The 26,673-nt window shown below is 37.2% G+C and overlaps 2 protein-coding genes across 3 annotated transcripts in view; one reads left to right on the top strand and one right to left on the bottom strand.

Moving 5' to 3' along the window:
* The window catches only part of LOC121370255 (putative uncharacterized protein DDB_G0271606), a 30,459-nt gene extending 12,605 nt beyond the window's left edge, over nucleotides 1–17,854 (top strand). The window contains exons 5-8 of the mRNA XM_041495379.1: nucleotides 2,509–2,705; nucleotides 5,227–5,348; nucleotides 12,945–13,169; nucleotides 14,503–17,854. Of these exons, the coding sequence (XP_041351313.1) occupies nucleotides 2,509–2,705; nucleotides 5,227–5,348; nucleotides 12,945–13,169; nucleotides 14,503–14,651 (693 nt within the window). The 3' untranslated portion in view covers nucleotides 14,652–17,854. The remainder of the gene's footprint in view (nucleotides 1–2,508; nucleotides 2,706–5,226; nucleotides 5,349–12,944; nucleotides 13,170–14,502) is intronic.
* Nucleotides 17,855–21,192: 3,338 nt separating this feature from the next.
* Nucleotides 21,193–25,798, bottom strand: LOC121371978. Of its 2 annotated transcripts, XM_041498210.1 has the most exons (3): nucleotides 25,641–25,798; nucleotides 25,427–25,496; nucleotides 21,193–22,988 (listed from the first exon to the last, which is right to left on the bottom strand). In XM_041498210.1, the coding sequence occupies exon 3, from the start codon at nucleotides 22,953–22,955 to the stop codon at nucleotides 21,549–21,551; it is 1,407 nt and encodes a 468-aa protein (XP_041354144.1). In that variant the 5' UTR covers nucleotides 22,956–22,988; nucleotides 25,427–25,496; nucleotides 25,641–25,798; the 3' UTR covers nucleotides 21,193–21,548. The 2 variants fall into 2 exon arrangements, with proteins under 2 accessions (XP_041354144.1, XP_041354145.1); XM_041498211.1 differs by lacking the exon at nucleotides 25,427–25,496 and having other exon boundaries at nucleotides 25,641–25,797.
* Between the last annotated feature and the right edge of the window lie 875 nt (nucleotides 25,799–26,673).

The raw sequence follows: 26,673 nt of genomic DNA, 5'->3' as shown, positions 1-26,673 counted from the left end.
TAAATAGAACTTTGGTTTTTGAAACTTATCCGTGAACGTTAACAAAGTTACAGCAATATTCACAACAGAGTGTATAGTGGTTTATATTGTTTCTATATGTACATGTCCATTTACTTATATCAAAAATAAAGGGCTTTTAGAGAGGGAAAAAAATAGCTGGGGTAATAAATAGAATAACAAACTTGGTACCAGTTATTATCAATTTTATGTCCTTCGTGAAATCAATTTAATCTGTCACTCGCTAAAGCTTGCAACAAGCAAAAAAATTTTCACTCGGGACATAAATTTGATAATATCTATTTTTTGGAAACAGCAGGCCAAGAGAAATATACCCTACTAAGACTAAATATGACCTGCTGTAAATAAGACAGAGCTTGGTAGCGGGACGGATTGTGTGTGAACAATTAGAACCTCTGAGGTGCCCAAATGTATTTTAGAGCATTAAAGGGATATTCCTGAGTTTGCTGCATCGTAAGATGTTTGAGACTAATAAAATATTTCTACGATTAAACTTACATATTAAATATATTTTCTTGTTTAGAATATCAGTGTCTGCATATTTAATGTGTTTTTGGTCGTCTTAATATTTGTAAGAAGCCCAAACTGGATTTTGTCTTCAAAAAATTATTTTAGGAATTTGTTTTTTTTTACCTATAGTACAAATTTTAGAACGATCAGAAACACATTTAATATACAACCACTAATATTTTATGCAGAAAAATATATTTGATATGTAATTACAATAGTTGAAAAGTCTCTGTTAGTCAATAATATCTTAAAAATTGCAGCAAACTCAGGAATGTCTCTTTAAGGCATGAAATTAGAACAGAATCATGAGATCATTGTACATTCATCTGTTTTTAAAAATGGCTGCTTTTTTTTTTTTTGGGGGGGGGGGGGGGATGTTTAGCAAGTGAATTTCTATTGCACCTGCCAGGTCTAAAAAATGGACTGCTTTTCGCTTTTAATCACAGGCTGCTATTTTGAGCCCTGCATTTTGTTTTAAAATTTTATTTAGCAATAGTTGGTGATTAGTTGAAAATTGAGTAACAGCTACTATTTAATGTTTTAGAATTGTGTAGCAATCTCTGAAATATGTGTAGGGAATCGTTGTATGTGACACTGAACAAATGTTCCCTGAAGTAAACAGCAAATAAGTGTAAACGTTCCTACCAGTATGTGTCAGCCTTGTGGTCTGGTTGTTCAGGCTAAAGAGGATGTATCATGATTATATAATGGTCAATACTAAACAATGTTTTCCCATAAAAGACTCTTTCTAGATAGTTTTTTTTTCTCTCTCTCTCTCTCTCTCTCTCTCTCTCTCTCTCTCTCTCTCTCTCTCTCTCTCTCTCTCTCTCTCTCTCTCTCTCTCTCTCTCTTAATCTGTCTTCCCTCTCTACCTGTCTAGTTCTTTCTCTCTCTCTCTCTTTCTCTCTCTCTCTCTCTCTCTCTCTCTCCTCTGTCTCTCTCTCGCTCCTCTCTCTCTCTCTCTCTCTCTCTCTCTCTAATCTGTCTCTGTCCTCTCTAACCTGTCTAGTTCTCTTACTCTTCTCTCTCTCTCTCTCTCTGTCTGTGTGTCTGTGTGTCTCCCTCTCTCTCTCACTCTCTCTCTCACTCTCTCTCTCAATCTCTGTCTGTGTGTGTGTGTGTGTGTGTGTGTGTTGCTCTCTGTCTAATTCTCACTCTGTTTATCTGTCTGTCTGTCTCTCTGTGTGTGTCTGTCTCTGTGTGTGTGTGTCTGTCTCTCTGTGTGTGTCTGTCTCTATGTGTGTGTCTGTCTCTGTGTGTGTGTGTCTGTCTCTCTGTGTGTGTGTCTGTCTCTCTGTGTGTGTCTGTCTCTGTGTGTGTGTGTGTCTGTCTCTCTGTGTGTGTCTGTCTCTGTGTGTGTGTGTGTGTCTGTCTGTGTGTGTGTGTCTGTGTGTGTGTGTGTGTGTCTGTGTGTGTGTGTGTCTGTGTGTGTGTGTGTGTGTGTGTGTCTGTCTGTGTGTGTGTGTGTGTCTGTCTCTCTGTGTGTGTGTGTGTCTGTCTCTCTGTGTGTGTGTCTGTCTCTCTGTGTGTGTCTGTCTCTCTGTGCGTGTGTGTATGTCTCTCTGTGTGTGTCTGTCTCTGTGTGTGTGTGTGTGTCTGTGTGTGTGTGTGTGTGTCTCTCTGTGTGTGTGTGTCTCTGTGTGTGTGTCTGTGTGTGTCTGTCTCTCTGTGTGTGTCTGTCTCTCTGTGTGTGTGTGTCTGTCTCTCTGGCTCTGTCTATCTGTCTGTCTGTCTCTCTCTCTCTCTCTCTCTCTCTCTCTCTCTCTCTCTCTCTCTCTCTCTCTCTCTCTCTCTCTCTCTCTCTCTCTCTCTCTCTCTCTCTCTCTCTCTCACACACACACACAAACACACACACACACACGACCAAATATCAAAATAACAAAATACTACACACCAAACAGCCTTAATTTAAAAGATAGTGAGATGTTGAGATGTCATTAATCGAATATTTTTCTTTTTTTCCATTTGTTATATTATTAGGAAAAAGATATGAAAAAGACAAAGTCTGACAAGAAGTTGGAGATGATAGTGTCACGCACGGAGGATCTGTTTAACAATCTGAACAAGCGTGTGAGTGGTACGCTGGAGAGAGCAAAAACCACCAACAGCCGACTCCGGGAAAGTCTCTCCAGTGACAAGGCTAACAGGATGATAGCTCAGGACAAAAAAGAAAAAATGTAAATGTTGGTTTTTCTTAAATTATAATTAAAAAAAATACCTGTGATATTGTGGTGGATATTAGCAGTTAAAAAAAGTTGTACAATGTGGCTGTAATAACAGAAACAATAGTTTTTCCCCTTAATTTTTATGGTTTGCAGGATAAAGATAATAACTAGTTAATGACGTCAGATATCTGCTTTATCCTGTTCAGGCCGATTGAGAAATTCCAAGAGCCATTCTTACCTTCACAGGATAAAGCAGATATCCGACGCCATTAGCTAGTTATTCTCTATGTAATGCATATCGTAAATGAAAATGCAGAGAGGAAAATACTCCATTAATATTAATAATTTATATGTTGATTAAATTAATTTTAAAAATGAAATAAGGATATATTAAGTACATGAAATGTATTTACATTATGTAGTATTTATATATCATAATGAAAATAATGTAATGATCTTTTTTAATTTTGCTTTTTAAGAAAATTTATATTTTCTTGTACCACTTCTCCCAAACTCTTCTAATTCCTCCCTAAACTGTTTGGAGAGAGAAATGACTTCTCCTTGTTTTGTTAGTCTCACTTGAACCCTTAATTGGCATATTGAAAATTAATTTTAAAACATACGTCGGTTAATACCATTGTTGGCATGTTGAAAATTAATTTTAAAACATACGTCGGTTAATACCATTGTTGGCATAGTCGGTTAATACCATTGTTGGCATGTAGAAAATTAATTTTAAAACATACATCGGTTAATACCATTGTTGGCATGTTGAAAATTGATTTTGAAACATACGTCGGTTAATACCATTGTTGGCATGTTGAAAATTAATTTTAAAACATACGTCGGTTAATACCATTGTTGGCATGTTGAAAATTGATTTTGAAGATATTTTGGTTGGTAAATGAATGGTGTAATTAGAATTATATTATTGGAATGTGATAAGATTGGTGGTTGAATACAAGATTTTAGAATTATATTATTGGAATGTGATAAGATTGTTGGTTGAATACAAGATTTTAGAATTATATTATTGGAATGTGATAAGATTGGTGGATGAATACAAGATTTTATAATTATATTATTGGAATGTGATAAGATTGTTGGTTGAATACAATGATTTTAGAATTATATTATTGGAATGTGATACGATTGTTGGTGGTTGAATACAATGATTTTAGAATTATATTATTGGAATGTGATAAGATTGTTGGTGGTTGAATACAATGATTTTAGACTTATATTATTGGAATGTGATAAGATTGTTGGTGGTTGAATACAATGATTTTAGAACTTATATTATTGGAATGTGATAAGATTGGTGGTTGAATACAAGATTTTAGAATTATATTATTGGAATGTGATAAGATTGGTGGTTGAATACAAGATTTTAGAATTATATTATTGGAATGTGATAAGATTGGTGGATGAATACAAGATTTTAGAATTATATTATTGGAATGTGATAAGATTGTTGGTTGAATACAAGATTTTAGAATTATATTATTGGAATGTGATAAGATTGGTGGATGAATACAAGATTTTAGAATTATATTATTGGAATGTGATAAGATTGTTGGTTGAATACAAGATTTTAGAATTATATTATTGGAATGTGATAAGATTGGTGGTTGAGTACAATGATTTTAGAATTATATTATTGGAATGTGATAAGATTGGTGGTTGAATACAATGATTTTAGAATCATATTATTGGAATGTGATAAGATTGGTGGATGAATACAAGATTTTAGAATTATATTATTGGAATGTGATAAGATTGGTGGTTGAATACAAGATTTTAGAATTATATTATTGGAATGTGATAAGATTGGTGGATGAATACAAGATTTTAGAATTATATTATTGGAATGTGATAAGATTGGTGGTTGAATACAATGATTTTAGAATTATATTATTGGAATGTGATAAGATTGTTGGTGGTTGAATACAATGATTTTAGAATTATATTATTGGAATGTGATAATATTGGGTGGTTGAATACAATGATTTTATAATTATATTATTGGAATGTGATAAGATTGTTGGTGGTTGAATACAATGATTTTAGAATTATTGAATTGGAATGTGATAAGATTGTTGGTTGAATACAATGATTTTAGAATTATATTATTGGAATGTGATAAGATTGTTGGTTGAATACAATGATTTTAGAATTATATTATTGGAATGTGATAAGATTGTTGGTTGAGTACAATGATTTTAGAATTATATTATTGGAATGTGATAAGATTGTTGGTTGAGTACAATGATTTTAGAATCATATTATTGGAATGTGATAAGATTGTTGGTTGAGTACAATGATTTTAGAATCATATTATTGGAATGTGATAAGATTGTTGGTTGAGTACAATGATTTTAGAATCATATTATTGGAATGTGATAAGATTGTTGGTTGAGTACAATGATTTTAGAATCATATTATTGGAATGTGATAAGATTGTTGGGTGGTTCAATACAATGATTTTTAAGTGTACACAGGAAATGATCGGCATGTTTTTGGTTAATTACAGACAAGAACAGAGAAACCAGAAATACAATGAATGGCGTAAACAGAAGGCTGAAGAGTTACATCAGAGGTTGATGAAGGCGTACAAACCAAGCTATTCGCGTCAGCAGTTCTCAGTTTCTAGGGGTACGTGGCACATCTATAGTATTGGTTTTCAGTTTTAAAAATCTTGACAGAATTACCAAATGTTTGACATCTAATAGCCAATGATTAAGTAATCAATGTGCTCTAGTGGTGTTGTTAAAAGTAGACTAAACTCCAACAAGAGCCTTATGTGTTGGAAAGATGCATACCCGGACCACCAACACATACTGACACTTTAAGAAATGAAAAACGCGTAATTTTAGAATTAATAAAAAAACGTGATTATTCCTGCTAACTGGGGGCAGCCATTTTGTTTTGTTTTTGTGACGTCCGGTGGTATAGCTTGGGGCAAAGTGACGTCAGCTCAGGTCCAACTTCTCTATTATGCACAGTGTAAACAAATGCTCTAATTTACGACAAGGTGCTTCGCTTTCATCAACCTGACTTGTAAAACAACATAAATGACTTGATAGTATAATAAACTACTTAACTAAATATATTTCAGTTTGCATCAATATTACGAAATGGAGTTATAGTATTTTTTTGTCTTTTAAAAAATCCAAAGAAAAAATGCATATTATTAGGCCTATTGGTAGGATACGTTCGAGCAAAAACAACCACTCACGATACCCAAGTGATAATTTTCTTTTCTCTGGGACTACGTAATTGGTCAGTTTTGTGATTTTAGATGGGAAAGTATACTTAATCAAGGGTTTTACAGAATTACTTACAGTAATAAAGCTGGTAAAGTCCATTATGATTTGAGGTTATCACACAATACCCTGTGATCTTAATAAAAGAGGCTCATCTTTTTAGTGTATCTAGACACAGTGTCTAGGGACCGTCTAAATATACACCTGCCAATCAAGAACCACAGGTACAGGCCACGGAAAGAAAAGACAAATTAAGCAAGAAAACACTTCGACTATTTTTTCAGTACGTGGGTTAATTTATATACAAAATATAATACAGTTATCAAAGATAACTAATACAAAATATAATAATATATTTATATATTGGCTGAATTGGCCACGGCTGAGTTTAAGGTTATCGCCCGAAAAATAGGGCCATTGGGCAACCCAAATATAAATAAATTGTCACACAAATAAATATGAAATGCAAATGTAATATCATATCGAAATTTGTAAATTGAATATATATAAAAGATTATTACACAAATAAAATTTCATGTTTGTTTAATATAGCAACAATGTGCATACTGGAACCAGATGTACACACGTCACAAAAATGAAAATAAATCACAAATGAAAATACATCGTAATCCAATTCATATAAAATTCACAAATAAATAAATAAATAAATAAACAGTACTGTTGTTGAGCGAGAAACTGCCACATGGCGAGATCTAGCGTCACCAAGCGGATCTCAGCCACCGCCAACAGAACCGCGCCGTGGCCAATTGTAATTGCCATGTCAGCCAGTGGCTACCCACAAAACTGCCATGGTCCGACTTCACCAGCAGGTGGAGATACATTGTCAGTGGTAGTCAGAAAGCACTGAAGGCCTTGTTGCAGTCTGTATAAGAACAAGTCATTACCAGGAGTAGATAAATGGACCTGGTCAGGCAAAAATAAACAAGAATTTAACTCTGTAATATCTGGATATCGTATGTATCCTCCACCCAAAGTAATTACTTCCCCTGCAACATGGCTGTTTATTCTAGTTCTGGCTTTTTCAAGTGCATTATGATTGTTTAGCAATTCTTATAATGGTAGCTACAATAGACTTGCGCAACGCACATGTAGCACCTTGAACAATATCGTTGCCTCCGCAATGTATAATCAATATATCTGGGGCATTTTCTAATGTAAGTAAAAAAATTATCTTTTTCTCCACCTGATTCCATTTCAGGCCTCCTTGACCTTGCCACCAAATATTCGCATACATCCGTTGTAGTCCTAAATGAATACCGTAGTACGTATTTCTAGCATGCACAAACGTTCTTTTCACCAGCGATGAACCAATGACCCAAATATGTTTTTTAACAACTGAAAATCCCAAATTGAAATTAATTATGTATTTCCCCAAGTTGATCAGTAGGAAACCTAATATAGGATTTGAAAGCTCTAGATTCCCATCTACCAATTGTTTGTATATCTTGATCAGATATTCCCCGCATAGATGCTGTGGAAGCAGCTCCAATATGGAATGAGTGTGATTTGTAGTTTTTTGACAGAACACCAGCTGCTGCTAATGCTTGTTTTAAAACATGTGTGAATTGATAACGAGTGATAGGTGACCCATCAAAATGACAAAAAAGGGAATCTGTAATATTTGGTCTCATAGCAAGATATTTCTTCATACATTTTACAGGGCAAAAGATAGAATGTATTTCTGGAAGAGCAATGATTGTACCTTTGCCCATTTTATCTGTCTTTGAATACTGTAAAGCTAATTCTAAAATAGAATCCTTGTTAGTGAATTTGATATTATTGATAGTAATCAAATTTGAATTATCTCCGAATTTGCTCGTTAATTCTCCTATTCGAAAAAAGCCAAAAAATGCAACTGAAAAAAGAGTACACTCAAACTTGGAATTACAAACAACGGGCAACATGTACAGTATTTTTCTCAATAAAATTGGTGTAATGGGTTATCACTTGTCTAATCGATTATCTAGTTTAGCCATTCCTGCAACCATTTGTTTAACAATAAATTTGTTTGTAACATCATCCACTCCTAAAAGTTTACACTTAAAAGCAATACCTGCTAAGTAACACCTTGCTGTGCTATAAGAAAGTTTTCTATATGACAAATGTGCCACAAAATTAATTATATGCTGTAGATCTGGAGGCCTTAAAGGACCTAAATTGTTCAAATGCTGCAACTCCATTATTATAAGCCATCTTGATATTATTAGATAAAGAAGCATCCATGAGTTTATCAGCTTCAGCCTTAAGATGCGTGATAGGAATGAATCGGGAACTGTCGTAGGATTTGTGTCTGCTTTTGGCACCAACCGACGGAAACGGAGCCACTGTTGACGAGAAATAGCATCAGCTATACCATTATTTATTCCCTTGACATGTACTGCCTTAACTTGAATATTGTTAATCATAGTTTGTAAAACTAAAGGACGCAGTAAACTCATTACTCTTTTTGACTTGGAAGACTTTTTGTTAAGTACGGCCATAAGCGATTTATTATCTGTGGGGGCAGGACGTAGCTCAGTGGTACAGCCCTTGCTCGATGCGCGGTCGGTCTGGGATCGATCCCGTCAATGGGCCCATTGGGCTATTTCTCGTCACAGCCAGTGCACCACGACTGGTATGTCAAAGGCCGTGCTATGTGCTATTCTGTCTATGGGATGGTGCATATAAAAGATCCCTTGCTGCTAATTGGAAAGAGTAGCCCATGAAGTGGCGACAGCGGGTTTCGTCTCTCAATATCTGTGTGGTCCTTAACCATATGTCTGACACCATATAACCATAATTAAAATGTTTTGAGTGCGTCGTTAAATAAAACATTTCTTTCTTTCTTTATTATCTGTATGCAAAATAAAAAATTATTTTTTAACTTTGAGGCCCATATTGGAACCAACTCTTAAAATGTAATATCCTTAATCAGTTCTGTATTGACCCACTTACTAGGCCAGGTAAAGAATGTCCAGTGCGGTTCCAGATATGCTGCACATCCTAAATGTGAACTGCCAGCACTGTCTGTGAACAGCTGTATTTCTTTATCAGTGAACCAGTGAGCATCGGGGATATAGCAATAGCCATTAGAAAATTGTAGGAAAAGCAACCACACATGCATATCCTCTTTCATTGGTTATGTAACCCTGATGTGGTGATTTGGTTTTGACACGTGACACATGCAATCATAAAACCGCCTGGTAAAGGCACGTGCTGCTGGTATTGCCTTTGTACAAAAGTTTAAAGTACCTGTAAGAGATTCCAACTCTTTAAGAGTAATTGTTTCCTTTTCCAAGTGATAATTTAACATTACTTGCAATTTATTAAGTTTTATATCAGGAATTTTAATCTTCATTTCAATAGTATCGATTTCCAATCCCAAGAATGTTAGGATTTGAGTAGGACCTATAGTTTTGTCATGTGCAATTGGAACACCAAGTTCATAACAAATACAATCAAACATGTGCATAAGTGTTATACAATCATGTGTATTTTTTGGACCCGCAAATAAAAAATCATCCAAATAATGGACTACAGTTTCCTTCCCCGACCAAAATTTAAGTATCCATTCTAAACATGAAGAAATTTTTTAAAACAAGGCACAAGATATTGAACAACCCATTGGCAAACATTTATCAACAAATACATGTATGTGGTCAAGTAATTTGAATCCTAAAAGTTCAAATTCTGCCAGATGTATTGGAAGTAGACGAAAAGCTGATTTAATATCCATCTTACCTATCAAAGCACCATGTCCTAAAGCGTTTACTGTTTCAATTGCTTTATCAAATGTATAATAATTAACTGAACAATTGACTGGGTCAATGAAATCATTCAGGCTAGATCCTTGTGGGTACGATAGGTGATGAATTAGTCTCCAGCTGCCATCTTTCTTTGGTACTAAGCCTATTGGTGATAACCTTAAATTTGGTAATGGGTGACAAACAAATGGCCCAGCGATTCTACCTAACTGTACTTCATTTAAAACTTTTTGAAAAGCAAAAACTTCGTTATCCTGGACAGATAATAAATTATTACAACTAGTTGCCATTCTTAATCCATTGTAATGTAAATAAAAGCCGTTAGTAAAACCCTCCACTAATTCTTTAACAACTACACGATTTGGGTGACTTTCAAGTAAAAGATTTAGCGTGTTTGCATTAATTGGGGTAGAACCTCGGTGCTGTAGATCGAACTGGTCGTCTCCCAAAAAACCTGGAATGCACGCCTGTTGGACGGACTGATGTGCCTGGTGGACGCGAGAAGGTATTTTGTTGAGGTGACCGGAACTGAACAGTTGATTGTATAACACCACCTAACCTAAAATTTAAATTTCTACTGGACATGTTTCCCCGATAACAATTCAAAGACGGATGATTACTTGAGCATTTCAAGCATGTGTGCATGTAATAACAAGCTGGTTTTGAACAAGTGCCGATGTTGTTAAAATCATAACATTTCAAATGCTGGCCTGTTGCAGAAATTGCTGTTGTTGTTGTCTTTGTCGAATCATACATATATAAAAGCCATAATTCTTGATCTACTATCCCCCATGAAGCTGTTGGATGTTTGGCTTTTTTAAGCCGAAATTGCTGATCATACAATTTCCAATTCAAACCTCGCTCAGCTCCTAACCTCATAGTATGCATGTATTTTAAAAGGCCAGAAATACTAGAAGGGTGTACAGAAGTGTACAGGCTAATGAAGACAATAAATGCATTGGTCCATTGATCAATATCAGTTATTCTGGTGATGGATGTTTTGTTTTGTATCACCAAATGACCATCCCGTAAGGAAAAATGTTTTTCATTATCTTCAAAGGGCATGGACTTGGCTAAAAGTAAACTTAAATCTATGAATTCACCATTAATTATCTTTTGTCTTATTGTATGGGAGACATTGATTCCCAAATCCTCGGTAATACTTGCAACCTGTTGTACCTCAACATTATCATTTATAGCATTATCATTTATACTATCAATCTGGCTTGCAAAATTAAATATACCTGTAGCAAGAGCCAGTGACAAAGATTCAACAATTTGCGGCAGTAATTGTTGGGCAACTTGTGCCAGCTGCTCTTCGGTCAGCTCTAAACTTGGCTGTTGAGATGTCCCTGGGAGTGCCAGAGCCACCAGCACAAGCGACTGCCATGGCCGAGTGTACGATGTTCCTTGGATAAACTTTTCCCCTTTTTTCCTTTAATTCCTTTTGGCATTTTTGGAAAACTTTGAACAATGTGGCAAAATTTACTGTTATTTGTGTATATCAACAAAAGTTTAAACACTGTTATAATTATAACAATGTTAAAGTTTACAGTAGAATTAAAAGAAATATATCCACATTGTAACACTGTTCTTCATTTTAAAGAAATAATGTTACTTGTCTTCAGGATCCACACTGTTGTAAAACTTAAAACAATGTTCTTCCTTTGAAAACTAACAATGATGTTCTTGTCTCCAAAAAGGGCTGTTGAAATTATATACAATGTTCTTAAATGTGGCTAAATTGTTCTTGTTTCTTAACAAATATATAATAAATGTTTATAATAAATATATCAAAATAAACTTTTCTTATATTACAGCAATCAACTAGCTGGCAATGCTTGCAACGTTTAATTTTAAAAATTATAAACCTAAATTACGTCAAGCAGTTACATGACGTCACTTATAACAATGCATTTAATTGTTACAACAACAATTACAAATATAAATTCTAATAATTTAATTTTATAAAACATTATGACTTTGTTACTTTGATAACTTGATTTAATAGAAAGATTAAATCTGATTATTTCAACACTTTGACAATGGTGGTTTATTTTGTATTGAAAAATAAACCACATATACACGTTGCTGTGTTACTGGGATAGATATTATTACAGAACATTGCGATGCATCCGCAAAAATCAGGTATGTTTTGTTTCTTCAGTTCGAAGACTAATGCCTGATGTGACACGTTAGGTATTACGTAACCACCAGCTCGCCAGAGGGCGTATTCACTGGGATGGTACAAAATGGCTGCGCCCATTATATATAATAGCCGTCACATTTAACCATTTTATTAATTAACTATACGATTATACTTGTTGACATTAAGCAATAATGTGCATTACGTATCGTTGAATATGCACACCAGTCCAAAAGCCTTGCTTTAGCATTCCTTTAAACAAAAAAACTTGTTAAAAATATGCACATGTACTTATATTTGCAAAAATCATATAAAATCTGTAAATATTTTTTAATCTTCACTAGTTAAAATCTAGTAGAATGAATTGTGGACTCTTCACTAGTAAAATCTAGTAGAATGAATTGTGGACTCTTCACTAGTAATATCTAGTAAAATGAATTGTGGACTCTACATTAGTTAAAATCTAGTAAAATGAATTGTAGAATCTTCACTAGTTAAAATCTAGTATAACGAGTTGTGGAATCAAACTAAAATAAAGTCGATTTCTTATAAGTTTATTTATTATTGTAATGACTTTTTGTACATTCGGTTTGTTTGTTTTTTTCATTTGACTATATATCTCAAATAATCTGTGGCCCATAATCTCATTAAATATAGCTTTTAATCTGTGTTTGTTTGATCTCGAAGAAAAATTGGTCATCAGAATTGAAGAAATTAAAAGCATTGCAGATTGTGATTTTTCTTTTCTACTTTACCTGACCTCAAACAGTGACATATTCTCCTAGGAAAATTAGTCTGGTCCGAACATCTCAAAAGCCAATGGGATGGCTAAAATCTTCCAATGAGTACTTCCTGTTTGATTGAAAACATATTTTATTGTACAAAGAACAAAAGAATCAGCAACAGGTTTGACAACTTATGAGGCCCTTTCTATATACATACAATATACATGACAACTTATATTACTTTTCTTGTTCCTGTTCTAGTTCAGTTTTCTCCTTCACTGGCTTGATTTGGATGTCTTTTTTTTCTTTACACCAGTCAAACTATAACAATTTTAAAACTGTTTTTGTAGGGAGTAGTCGAAGTAAACGAAGTGACTCTCCGAGTCGCACGAGTGGTTCAACCTCCAGACCTCCGACAACTCAGTCCTACCACTCGATGCCTGTGGCGATGCCACGGTACTCCAGCACCACGTATTCTCAAAGACAGCGAGCCTGCAGCGCTAACCCCGAGTCGTACACCACCATCATGACTCGCTACGGACTCCGCACAATCAGAAAAGATTCCGAGCCAAAAGGTCTGTATTATAGTTTATACACGTTATAAAATGAAAACTTATTTTTGTATACACAGTAAGCCATTAAAAAACATTTCGAGGTGGGGGGAGTAAGAATACATGTCGTTTCATTACATTAAAAAGAAATCACCTCTGTTTACAGCGTATAAAATTAGTTTTTTACTGATATTTAAAAAGAGACTGTTTTTCTGAGGGTCCCGTTTTGAATGGGTTTCACTGTGTAAACCAGAATTCCTTCAAAACTAGATGTTTTGAAGAGTCCCATTTTAAAAACCAATACAGAACTTAACCTCTCTAAACCAGATCTCTCTTAACACTGGGCATTTTTATTGGTCTCAGTGGTGTCCACTTTGGAGGGGTTTCACTGTATATATAGATATATATACAGTAGAATCTCATTGGGTCAAACTAGGAAGGGTCGAATACACCGCAACATCGAACCAAAAATGAAGTTCCGACTTACACTTCATGATGTTGACCTTGTGGTTAGGTCGAACTACCTGATAGGTCGAATACTTTTTCTAGCCCCAACGGTGTTTGAGCCAACGGGATTCAACTGTATACATATATACATACATACATACACACACACACACACACACACACACACACACACACACACACACACACACACACACACACACACACACACACACACACACACACACATACACATACACACACACACACACGCACACGTACATACATACATACATACATATCTATATAGTACATTTTTGTATTTATATTGGATGTAGTTTTTGTGATATGGTTATGTGCAAAGAAAGATGAAATTAAAAACAATAAATAAATTCCGAAACCTACAGTATATGAAAATGGCATGAGTAATACATTATATGTACCACACATGCAAGACACTACATAATATAATTGTTCTATTAACAGAATGCAACTATGCATAATCAGGAAGGTGGGAAATGTTTCAACGACGCACTCAACACATTTTATTTACTTATTTATATGGTGTTGGACATCTGGTTAAGGACGACACAGATACTGAGAAAGAAAACCCGCTGTCGCCACTTCATGGGCTACTCTTTTCGATTAGCAGCAAGAGATCTTTTATATGCACCATCCCACAGACAGGATAGTACATACCATGGTCTTTGTTACACCATTTTTGGAGACCTAGGAAAGAAGAAATAGCCCAATGGGCCCATCGACGGAATTCGATTTAGATGATTATGCATCTTAGCTACGTCCTGCCCCAAATACAATTGCTTTGTAATCTTAGACACTAAATGAGCAGAATTTCCATTTTGATGTGGGTGTCTTTTTAATGGGTTTTTTTTGTTGTTTTTTTTAATTTCAGTGTCCTGGAGTTGCAACTCAAGAGACGCTCGTACAAAACAGGGCCTTGTGTTTTTGCCACCGGATGCTTACGAAGAAAAAGTAAAGCAGGACAAGAAGAAACGGGAAGAAATGATTCAGGAACAGGAACTGGGACAGTCGACAGTATAGTCCATGTGTTAAAAAAACAAACACACAATGACTTCGTATCCAAATAGACAGTTTATACATTTGAAAAACACTTGTGTCATATTCATTGTTTGGGGAGATGTGGATAAAAACACCAGAAATGAAAAAAAAATATCATTTATTCATGTTTTTAAAAAAATTCAATTTTTCCAAATTAAATGCAAGTGCTAGCTGTGTTTGTGTACTTGTGCTAGTTAAAATCATTACCACAGTGCTGAGCCCAATTTCACAAAACACTAAGCCTGGTTTTACACTTAAACATAAATCTACGACTAAACCGCAGTTTTTATTACTATTATAGTACAACAAATATAGTTAAAAGTAAAATGCTCCATCTTCTGTAATGCGAGTGTGATATATTTTAACATGCTCCTATACCACTAAGGTTTTGAGCATGTCTGTCACTGGATCCCGTCTCTAGATAGCCAGAAGCCTGATCCGGGACAGATAATGTAACGACGTAAATTTCTTTGTGAAATAGATGCCAAACACGTGTAAATGTATGCTCGGTATAACTGCTAGTCGCAGACGTAAACTTACGATGTTTTGTGAAATAGGCTCCAGATATACAGCACTGGGACTGATATGACAAAACACTGATTTTGAAGAGGTTGTACCGAGGGAAAGAGGGACAGAAGCAGGTGCAGACCAAAACATGACCTTGTTCATTTAAAATTACCCGTTTTTTGTTTAGCTGGAGAAGACAACCCTGGTTCTTTTTATATTTTATTTTGAACCCCCCCCCCCCCCCCCCCCCCCCCCCCCCCATATTTTGGGCTACATACTGCCCTGCAGTAACGTGTCAACAATTTAATGAATTACATTTTAGCCATTGACAATTTTATACACAATAGAGCTCGAAATAGCAGCCTGCAAAAAGCAGTCCATTTTTCAGATCTAACAGGTGAAACAGAAACTCACCTGATAAAACCACCAAAACATTGCAGGTAGTTTTTCAAGAGAGATGTTGGTATGATTATTTCATCATCTACATGTATTTAGTTTGTCATTCTGTTTTCTTCCATCCCTAGCCATGCAAGACAGGCTTATTCCATGACATCAACCCATGCAGAATAAATCGGTCTTGCATGACCATGTGACTTCTATTATTGCGACTTTTATTGGGTGACATCACGTAAACGGCAAAATAACGCAAGAAATGCTTTTTATATTTCATAAAAACAAGGAAACCTGCTGTCATAATGAAATTATACTATCATTTTCAGTTTATACTTTTAGTATAAACCATTTTGAGGTACAAGCTTTTCAGTGGTTATGAATATTTTATTGTAAGATAAAAAATAAAAAATGTAGGTTTTTCACGTTTTCCCCAAAAATGCTTATTTTTCATCTACTGGATGGGAGAAAAATAATCCTCCATTATGTATCCATGTGGGACAGGGCTATTCCACTCTCGGGTACATAATATGATGTCAGGAATTCGGCAAACCTCATCCCTGACAACAAATTATTTACCCTCGGTTGGAATAGCCCTGTCCCACATGGACACATATGAAGGATTCTTTTAATATTTTGATTCCACAATGCTCTGAACTACATCTCAGAGGTTCTAATTGTTTTACTCTGCCTTCTGCATCCCAAATTCTTCCCTTATTCCATGCTCTGCATCCCAAATCGTTCCCTTATCCCATGCTCTGCATATCAAATCCTTCCCTTATCCCACGCTCTGCATCCCAAATCCTTCCCTTATCCCATGCTCTGCATCCCAAATCCTTCCCTTATCCCATGCTCTGCATATCAAATCCTTCCCTTGTCCCACGCTCTGCATCCCAAATCCTTCCCTTATCCCATGCTCTGCATCCCAAATCCTTCCCTTATCCCATGCTCTGCATATCAAATCCTTCCCTTATCCCATGCTCTGCATCCCAAATCCTTCCCTTATCCCATGCTCTACATATCAAATCCTTCCCTTATCCCATGCTCTGCATCCCAAATCCTTCCCTCGTCCCATGCTCTGCATCCCAAATCCTTCCCTCATCCCATGATCTGCATCCCAAATCCTTCCCTCGTCCCATGCTCTGCATCCTAAATCCTTCCCTCGTCCCATGCTCTGCATCCAAAATCCTTCCCTCATGTTCACAGTCTGAATCCTGTACCATGTGTCAAATAAAACAAGATATACAGTTATTTTCATGTTCACAGTCTGAATCCTGTACCATGTGTCAAATAAAACAAGGGTAGACAACCAGAACTACAGTGTAGTTATGTCCACTTCTTGTAAAAATGAGAATAGTCCACCATTTGGCTTTTGTTTTCATTGTGAGTTTTTTTTCTCTCATTTGTATGGGATATTTGGGGGGTTTTAATTTTTAGGGGTGTGGAGGATATGCATATAATAGCAGATATGCAAAGCCGTATAATTAAACAAAAAATAACATGGTATTATTCACTTTAGAAAAAAATGAAATTTTGTTTTCTGAAAACCTTGGACCAAATTTACAAAGCTTGCTTTTGACTTACACTCGTGTAACTACATATATTTACAATGCTTAAACACCTGCGTTTAAACAAAACAGGCTTTGTAAAAATTTGGCTCCATTTCTTTGGACTTACCCACTTCTTGTTGTCAACCCTCAATAATATAATTAACAAATTGTGGTTATATTTATTTTGTACAAAGCCAAAAGATGGTTTCACAATTGTTGATATTATGAAATGTTGGTCTTTCAAGACAGGTCACTGCGTAATAAAAGATGTTTCCTTAACAGGTTTTTCATACGAGGGAATTTACTACAAGTTATTCATTCCTGAGCCAATTGTTTTCTAAATTGCACACAAAAACAGTACTTTTTTTTTTTTCTTTTTTAAATTGTAGGAGGATGGGATGGACTATAGCTATGTTTCTCATTTGGAGTTCTGTATACATTGAGTCCAATAACAGCTTGACAGTTCTAGGTCACTGTGTGTACCGATACATGAAGGTGATAAAACTCACTTAATTTAAGTAATTTCCACAATAACAATCACAGCTGATTATGGAGTCCTATTTCTTCTCATTTCTGTAATTAACAAATAAGTTGCAGAAAGTATGAATCTGTGATATGGTTAATGTATAGACATGTATACATGTATGTGATGTTAATTTTTATTATTGTTAAATATGTGATCAGAGTATTGTACTTATTAAACAAAACTTTTGATAGATTTATAAAGTAATGAACTTTCTTATACTTGTGTTGTTTATTTATATCTGTCCCGGATCGGGCCCCTGGCTATCCAGAGACGGACGCGGGACGGACATGCTCAAAACCTTCGTGGTATATGAGCATGACAAAATTATCGCTCCATCTTTTTTTTTTCTTTTTTTTTTGGGGGGGGGGTTTGGGGGGGGGATGTTGTTTTGTTTTTTTTTGTTTTTTTTTTTATTTGCAAAAATGTAGCTCTTAAAAATATAAATTTTGTCTTGATAATTTAAGTGACTTAAGTTAACAATGAACAAAATTAGAAATCCATCTACATATACTGAACCGCAAAAGAAACGCGAGATTTTTAAATGTCATTTCTATATGGTAAATTATAACAATTTATTTCGGGGATGTAACTGTCAATATTACAAGACATGCTGGTTTATGACTGAGACCCAAATTGCAGGTACCCTTTCAACTTTCCATGAAACGACACGCCAAAACGCACCTGTCTCGAAGGCCGTGGGTGGCAGTCGCAAACAATTGTCATGAAAACCGAAATGCACGTGTATCTCGTGGAGGTTATGGGTATAAAAACCAACTTGAACCGCGTTCCTGGCATTCGTAATTTGCACGCATCAGGTATGACCCGATTGTCAACAGCACAGAGAGAACAAGCTATCGGCCGATTGCAAGCCGGGCAGCGTGCCCTGGTTGTTGCTAACGCTTACAATGTCCATGTCAGCACCATCCATCGTCTACAGCAGCGGTACATCAACACCAACAGCACTGCAGACAGTCACCGCAGCGGGCGCCCCCGGGTGACCACGCCCAGGCAGTACCGCTACATCAACCGGCAACACCTCCATGATCGCTTCAGAACGGCCAGCATGACAGCTCGCGCGACCATTGGCACTGGACAGCGACCCATCAGTGACGACACGGTACGACGTCGACTGGCCGCCAACAACCTGTTTTACCGAGGTCCCGCTCGAGGACCTGTCCTCACCGCCCGCCACCGTCATACACGACTACAGTGGGCTACACAGCACCAACATTGGCGGCATCAACAATGGAGGTTGATAGTCTTCTCTGACGAGAGCCAGTCTTCTCTGACGAGAGCCGGTACTGCGTTTCCAACTCGGATGGCAGAATGAGGGTGTGGCGTAGGAGGGGTGAACGCTACAGAGACGCATGTGTCCTGGAGAGAGACCCGTGGGGTGGCCAAAGCATCATGGTTTGGGGTGCTATAGGCCTGAATCAGAGAATTGGGCCCCATTTGTTCCAAAATGTTGGTGCAGGCAGAGGGAATGGCATCACAGCGCAGCGCTACGTTGACCAGATTCTAACACCTCACATAGTGCCCTTCTTCACGCGTCGCCATAACCACGTGTTCCAGCAGGATAATGCTCGCCCCCACACGGCCAGGATCACCATGGACTTCCTGCATCAGCACAACATCAGAACCATGCCGTGGCCGGCTCTCAGCCCTGATTTGAACCCGATTGAACACCTGTGGGATGAAATCCAGAGACGGCTTAACCAGGTGGTCCCACGGCCGACAACTCGTGTGCAACTGGAGGCAGCTTTCCTGAGGGTGTGGGCACAGGTGCCAATGGCTTTTGTGAACCGCCTCGTGCACTCCATGTACCGACGGTGTATGGCCATTTTGAACACCCAGGGAGGACATACACGGTATTGAACATGTCACGCCCTACAATCTCGATGTGCTGGATCCCCCCACTACCTGAACACAGGCAAACGACCCAGAGACTGTGGTCAAAGTGCATCCAATAAATTGACTTTATCAGATTTTTCAAAATTTATCTTTGATATTAATAAATTGAAACATATTTTCTCAGCCACACATGTGTCGCGTTTCTTTTGCGGTTCAGTATATTTTGTAAACTATCTTCCACTATCTTCAGTTTGCACTGTTTGTCGATACCATTCATAAATAATTGTCTTCATTTTGAAATGGGGGTAGAACATAACCCTGTGCTATAGCACTTTTCTGGTGCACACAATCAATCTGGGGTCAGTCCCCGTCAGTGGGACCACAGACAGTAGAACATAACCCTGTGCTATAGCACTTTTTTGGTGCACACAATCAATCTGGGGTCAGTCCCCGTCAGTGGGACCACAGACAGTAGAACATAATCCTGTGCTATAGCACTTTTCTGGTGCACACAATCAATCTGGGGTCAGTCACTGTCAGTGGAACCACAGACAGTAGAACATGTCATGATATTTGATCATAGATATGTTTAAACTTTTTAAATTAGTTGTAAGATAAATGTTAACATTAAAGGGACATAACCTAGTTTTTAAACACTAAGGCATATTTTTCAAAAATGGACACTAAGTTTGGTTAATTTACAAACCTGTAATAAATTTGGATACAACAGAGTGAATCAAGAGTCTGTGATGTTGAAATACCCTTAAAAATAGACTAAAACATGACTCCATAATCATTACTTCTCAGACGCACATGCATTTTTAAAAATGTGGTATTGGAAACACCAGGATGACCAGAAACACCTCGGTTGTACAAACATGAATAATCTAAGCAATAAAATATTTATATGTAATGTTTGATTTCAGTGATCAAAAACGGCTCCAATAGTGGAAAACATGCCTTAGTGTTTAGAAACTAGGGTCTGTCGCTTTAACATAACAGGGCTTGAACTTGGCAATTTGTTACCTGTGGCAATAGTGAAATGTTTTTGTGTTAGTAAAATGCTTATCGACAGCAATTTTGAGCCATTCAGGAATTTGAAACCAGTACCTTTGCCAGCAAATATAAAAATCAAGAAACCGTCCTTTCAAACAATGGCAATAATTTTTATCCATTGGCAAAAATCTGCCATCAATCAATCCCATGACCGACGGCAATTGCCATTGTTAAGTTCGAGCGCTGATACATGTATAATATTACAAACAATTTCAATAGTTTGGCTTTGAACTGTAAGTCAGTACCATTAACAGCCAATAAGCTGATTTTAAATTGATCACCAGGATATGTGTGAAAGGTGGGGTGGGTGGGCACATAAGCATCGCTGGGGTGGGTTTTTTTTTTTGTTGTTGTTTTTTGGGGGGTCAAAGATGCATGTGTCTCTCAACTGTTAAACTACTTTTTCATCAGAGACTTTGGTCAAAATGTGTTCTCAGATGAGTTTTTAAATTCCCTGAGGAAGACCCCCATGCACCCCCACCCCCCCCCCCCATTGTGCCCTCCATTTGATTCCCGATAATTATCAGCAACACATCCATCTTACTTTCTCGTACATTTACAATCACTGCCACAAATCTCACATGGTATATTCTCTAACAGTAAGAAGAAACGTATTCTACATTATAACAAGCTGTTCTTTTTGCGTGTAGTAGAAACATTTATTAACCGTGAATTTAATTAGAAATACATATAAACGTTTACATGCATTTATTAATACAATGATAATAAATTAAATTAAATTAAATTAATTGCTAAACAGATGTTTGCAACAGTGTTAGAAACAAACATAAACCAACGAAACAAAAATCCACGCAGGATCCCCCCATACAACGTAATTAGGCATTTTAGTCCAATTCAGTGAAAACTGTTACATTTTAACGAAGGCTGTGGATTTCTTCTACAGTAATTGGCTATTTTAGTCCAATTCACTGTAAACACTATTAAATGAGGGCAGTGTGTTTCTTCTACCATATGATAATTTTAGTGTATCATGATAAACTACAACGACGGCGACGACTCTCCCACCATGACATACATAGAATCAAAACCTGGAACGTAAAGGTCACGCGCCGTGTCAATCATCAGACCTCGAAGATTGGATTCTAAACCGAACGAAGGACTCTTCAGCGATTTCAACGTTTCCATCCAGTAATCATGCGTATTGTACGAACACGAAGACGTAATCACCTTCCCTCTGGTTTTCTCCAGCGACGTACCTTCCCTGTTCATCGCCGTGGTAACGGGATGCAGGTCCTTGGACGTGCAGCGTGACAGTGGGGCGCTCTGCGTGAACAGTCGCTTAACGCCCCCACCAACACCTCCTCGCCTGGGGATCGCCCATTTCACTCCAACAGTCTTTACTCTAGTTTTTCCAGAATGATACGTTGGCTTTTTGAACGGGCAACACAAAGAATCTGCTTTGTCACTGAAAGAGGATTTGGCTGTCACTGCGCGTGTCCGGTTACAGAGAAAAGTACTCTTTCCAGAGGCGTCTTCCGTTTGGTTGTGTTCTAGGTTGCTTCCAGCGATGTCTTCACTCTTTTGATCTAGAATGCTTCCAAAGCCGTCTGCTTCTTTATGGTCCTGGCTAGCTCCTGATTTGACCGCTTTTTTCCGGTTCTGGCTTTTAGTAGAGATGTCCGTTTGCTGGCGGCTGATGTTGCCGGTCCAAGAAACGCGCATTCCTCCTTTTTGTCTAGAATCTGCATTGCCGTGTCGGTTACTGGACTTTGTAAATGTCTTTTCTTTAACGGGCAACAGCAGTGTTTCGTATTCGTGAATTGTTTTTGATAGTGGCAGCTCACAAGAACTGTGGTTCTGTCGTGGTTTCTCGTATTTGTTTACCGGCTGGAAAACCCCATTCAGCTTCATCATCTTGACGCTGCTGGACGATATCCATTGCATACCGAGAGCATCTAACTTGGGAAAACTCTCTTCTCTTGGCTTCAGAGCGTATGGTATCATGTCTTTCTTTGGAGTGTATTCCACCGTCTCCCTTGGAACAGAGACTTCAGGATGACCATGAGATTGCTGAATATCGGGTAGACGTGCCTCGGCATCTGCTGCCCAACTAACGAGACGTTCGCGAGCATTAACAGCCATATCCGTGTCGGTGCTTTTTTGTCTCTTCGTGTGCTTGTGACGTGTGGGTTTTATTTCGTCGTCGATGTTTGTCAAATGGAAAATCTCTTTTGCTTCCCTACTTTCCACATCTCGGCTGATGGCGCTGTAAGGCTTTTTTAACCTGACACATAAGTTGTTTTCAAGAAGGTTCCTTTCGCAGTAGACATGATGGTCACGTCTCATCTTCTTGTCTTTTGCGACTACCGATGGTCGGTTTTCTTTTCTATACAGAATTGTTGGCATGTGGTGTTCAGCGTCTGGAGGCGGATGGTTAAGTAACATCGTCAGCTCGACTTAAGGCTATACTGCTGAAGTCTGAAATAAAGAAAATAAGTTGATTTCCGTCAATTCATTTTAGAAGTTGATCACAATCATTAATAGTTTCATCAGCGAACGCTAGGGGTTTAATGGTAGCCTAAACATTTAAGCAAAAACAGATGATGAATTAAGAATGATCCCTTCCAAATTCAACATTTCAGGTATACATGTAAATGGAGGAATAACAGAAATAGTACTCTTTGTATGCTGTGTATGTAAAACAATATTGATAGTTGTCGGCGAGTAAAGGAAACCTGCACTCCCACTTGAGACCGTGCCCCCTGCACTAGACATTGTGACCTCCCACTCCAGATTTCGTTTCCATGGACCTGTAGCGTACAGTCCTCTAAATAATTGTACTTTTATTTATAATTGTAGTTTATTTATTTATAGACATCAAGTGTGTCCTTCGTTGTTTTAGTGTCTACAGATCTGAAGCTCATGACAATATCTTGCTGTGACAGTTATGCTAGGCTTAGACTACCAACTGCCAGCACAAAGTTGGCCAACTTTCTTCTGTCACGACTGTCCAGTTGCTAGTCTGGGCGTTCTTACAACTCGATTCTCGTTGTATAACCCATTAGTTGTTAATCTGAGCACACCCGTCGCAAATCGGGAGTTGGGAAAGTTACAACGCAACTGCTGAGTTGGCCAACTTCGTTGTAACAGTTGATAGCCTGATTCTAGCATTAGAAGTACGCCACATTTTTTGCATAATTTTTAGGGTTTTTTAAAGTTCATTTTAGAAAAAAAATGAGAACGTATAAACTAATTACTAACATTACTAACATACCAGTAGTCGTTTACTGCTCTTCAAATAAGATTCGCAGACGAATTAATTATACATTAAGGGAATATAATTATTGTGACTAGATGTGAAAAAGTATTACTCAAGGAATTACGGTTCAGGCACGCTGTCCTGAACACATACCGTAGCTATCTGGGCTGTCTGTCCTGAACAGTAGGTTCATAGTTAGTTATTAGTAGTTAATGAGAGAGAAGTCGACGCTGTTGTTGTAATATAGACTTTCGCAATGCGCTCCGGGTGGGAGCTGGTACCTGGATGTCAACCCAGTATCTACCAGTTTTACGTTTGAGGGCTTAACCACCACACCACCGAGGTTGGTTTGCCGTTCACTGTAAAGGATAATGTTTTTAAAGTGTTGGTACAAATGAATATGTACACACACATACATGGTTTAGCTGATTTATCGTGTCTGTAATTTATATCTGTAATACAGACAACTATTAGATTATCGCGTCTATTGTTTACAATGAACTTAGCTTTATGTACCTTTACTTTGTTCAGTAGTATACAACAGCAACTCTGTCCGCGTTCGTGTGAATGGTTTTCTAATGTGAATGCTTTTAACATCTACAGTTTGTTAACGATTTGATAAATGGTTGAAAATACCGAAAACCTCTTGATCAAGTGACGTCTGTTAGGTAACAATTTCCATAGTGGTAAAATACAATCAATGTTTATAAATGTAAAAAAAAATACAAAAAGGCATTGACTGATATGTATACAATTTTAAAACAATGATTTTGGGTTTTTTAAAGGAGATAACTTTGAAACAAGATTACAAGAAAATAATTATATTTCAACGTATTTCATGCCCCTACCTTACTTTATTCTTCGGTGAGGATGGGATGGGCTAGGGGTTGGGGATCATGAAAAAGAAAGTAAGGCTTTAAACTATATTTTAACGAAGGATATTTATAGTTGGGTAGATAAGTACTCTATTTTATGTTATGAAAAGTCTTGTTTGCATCAAGGTCAATGGGGGAAAAGAGGACTTAGGCCCAATGTTTACGTTCAACTGGTTAAGAAGGGTATCTCTTACACTGGTTTATAACAGATGATAGAAACAGTGCGGGTACGAACATGCTTTATTCTGTCAACATTTAGTATATTACATTTTTAACTGCTTTATTTGGACATCTAACATACCGTTGAGTTATGAAACCTGCTGCTGCCATAAAGATCGGACCTACTGAAAAGGAGAACTGTATTTTTGGGCATTTTTCACAATAACAGGACAGTACTTATACAGGGTTTTGGTACACCAAGGGATTGCTTTAACCCATATCGCACCTCAGAGAAACACTGCAACTCATCTACAGTCTGGCACGCCTGTCCTGGACATAACCTCTGAATTTGACATAGTTCTGTCCAAGACATGTAAAGAGCAGAGAGTGAACACCCACACATACTCCCCACCCCACTTCCGACGCCTATGTTTGTTCTTTAATCATGGAATAAATTACATAATTCCTGATTAACAACATAAAATGGTTTCAAAAACAAACCAGAGTTCTATAATGCAATTTATTTCCAGGTACCAGGACACGCCCCAAACCAAGCAACAAAACAATGCGTGTTTATCACAGACGTCACTCCTAATCAACTAAATGACTTTATCACCACTTACCTCAGATTTGGTTTGTAAGGAAGTGGCAACCGGTCGCCGATAAATTCTCAGAGGTAAATGTCACCATGTTCTAGAAATATAATCACTTTGTGGATAACAAAAATAAATAAACAAATAACTAGAAGGGTACGCCATTTTCCCTACTCGTGCCTTGCTAAGCAACGAGGCATACTGTAAGTATTTTGATTTAAGCTTGAATGCACAGAGAACTTACCGGTTATGAAAACGCCGATTACATTCGTGTTCGTGAAATATAACACTTCAGTATAGCCCTGTTTACTGGACTAGTTAATTACTGCGGTGCTAAAATCCTACGACCCAAGTGTTCTAAACGCCACGAAGTGCAGTGCTTTATTTTCTTTCTGCACGCAAAACAACATAGTTTACGGATGACGGTCACCACTGCAGTTTACTGTGTGCCATTGTAATTTATAATAGGCTGGCAGTTACTTCCCACCTTTAGAAATATTAAATGCATCGACTGAAAAGGATTATATGGCTTGCTCGGTGTATTTATAGTTGCAAAGTTTGGGGAATGGACGCCTTTGTATGATATTCTTTGATTATAAATTGTATACGAAGTTAGAGTCGCTAAGCCCACACCATATATTTTCATATGAAACATGCTTTGAAACTTAAGGTCATTCCAGACTTGATCGCATATAAAGTTTGTTTAGTTTAACGACACCACTAGGGCACACTGATTTATTAATCATCGGCTATTGGATGTCAAACATATAGTAATTTCGACATATAGTCTTAGAGAGGAAATCCGCTACATTTTTTCATTAGTAGCAAGGGATCTTTTATATGCACCATCCCACAGACAGGATAACACATACCACGGCCTTTTATATACCAGTCGTGGTGCACTGGCTGGAACGAGAAATAGTGATTGCATATAATCACCCATAAACAAGTTATATCATTTATTTATTTTTAATTACTTTTCTGAAACCAAAGTTTGTAGGTGACTATGTAGCCCGAGTACTCTGACTGTAGAAGATTAGACGGACATTTGGACTGATATTCAGCCCTAGTTACAAGTTACGCACATTTGGACAGATAATCAGCCCTAGTTACAAGTTACGCACATTTGGACTGATATTCAGCCCTAGTTACAAGTTACGCACATTTGGACTGATATTCAGCCCTAGTTACAAGTTACGCACATTTGGACTGATATTCAGCCCTAGTTACAAGTTACGCACATTTGGACAGATAATCAGCCCTAGTTACAAGTTACG

Source organism: Gigantopelta aegis, chromosome 4 (assembly GCF_016097555.1).
Source record: "Gigantopelta aegis isolate Gae_Host chromosome 4, Gae_host_genome, whole genome shotgun sequence".
Lineage (NCBI taxonomy): Eukaryota > Metazoa > Mollusca > Gastropoda > Neomphalida > Peltospiridae > Gigantopelta > Gigantopelta aegis.
The sequence above is the reverse complement of the archived record's forward strand: the minus strand, read 5'-3'. Positions and strand labels throughout refer to the sequence as shown.

Excerpts from the sequence above, each read along its gene's own strand:
- LOC121371978 (XM_041498210.1), bottom strand. The coding sequence starts at position 22,955 with ATGTTACTTAACCATCCGCCTCCAGACGCTGAACACCACATGCCAACA.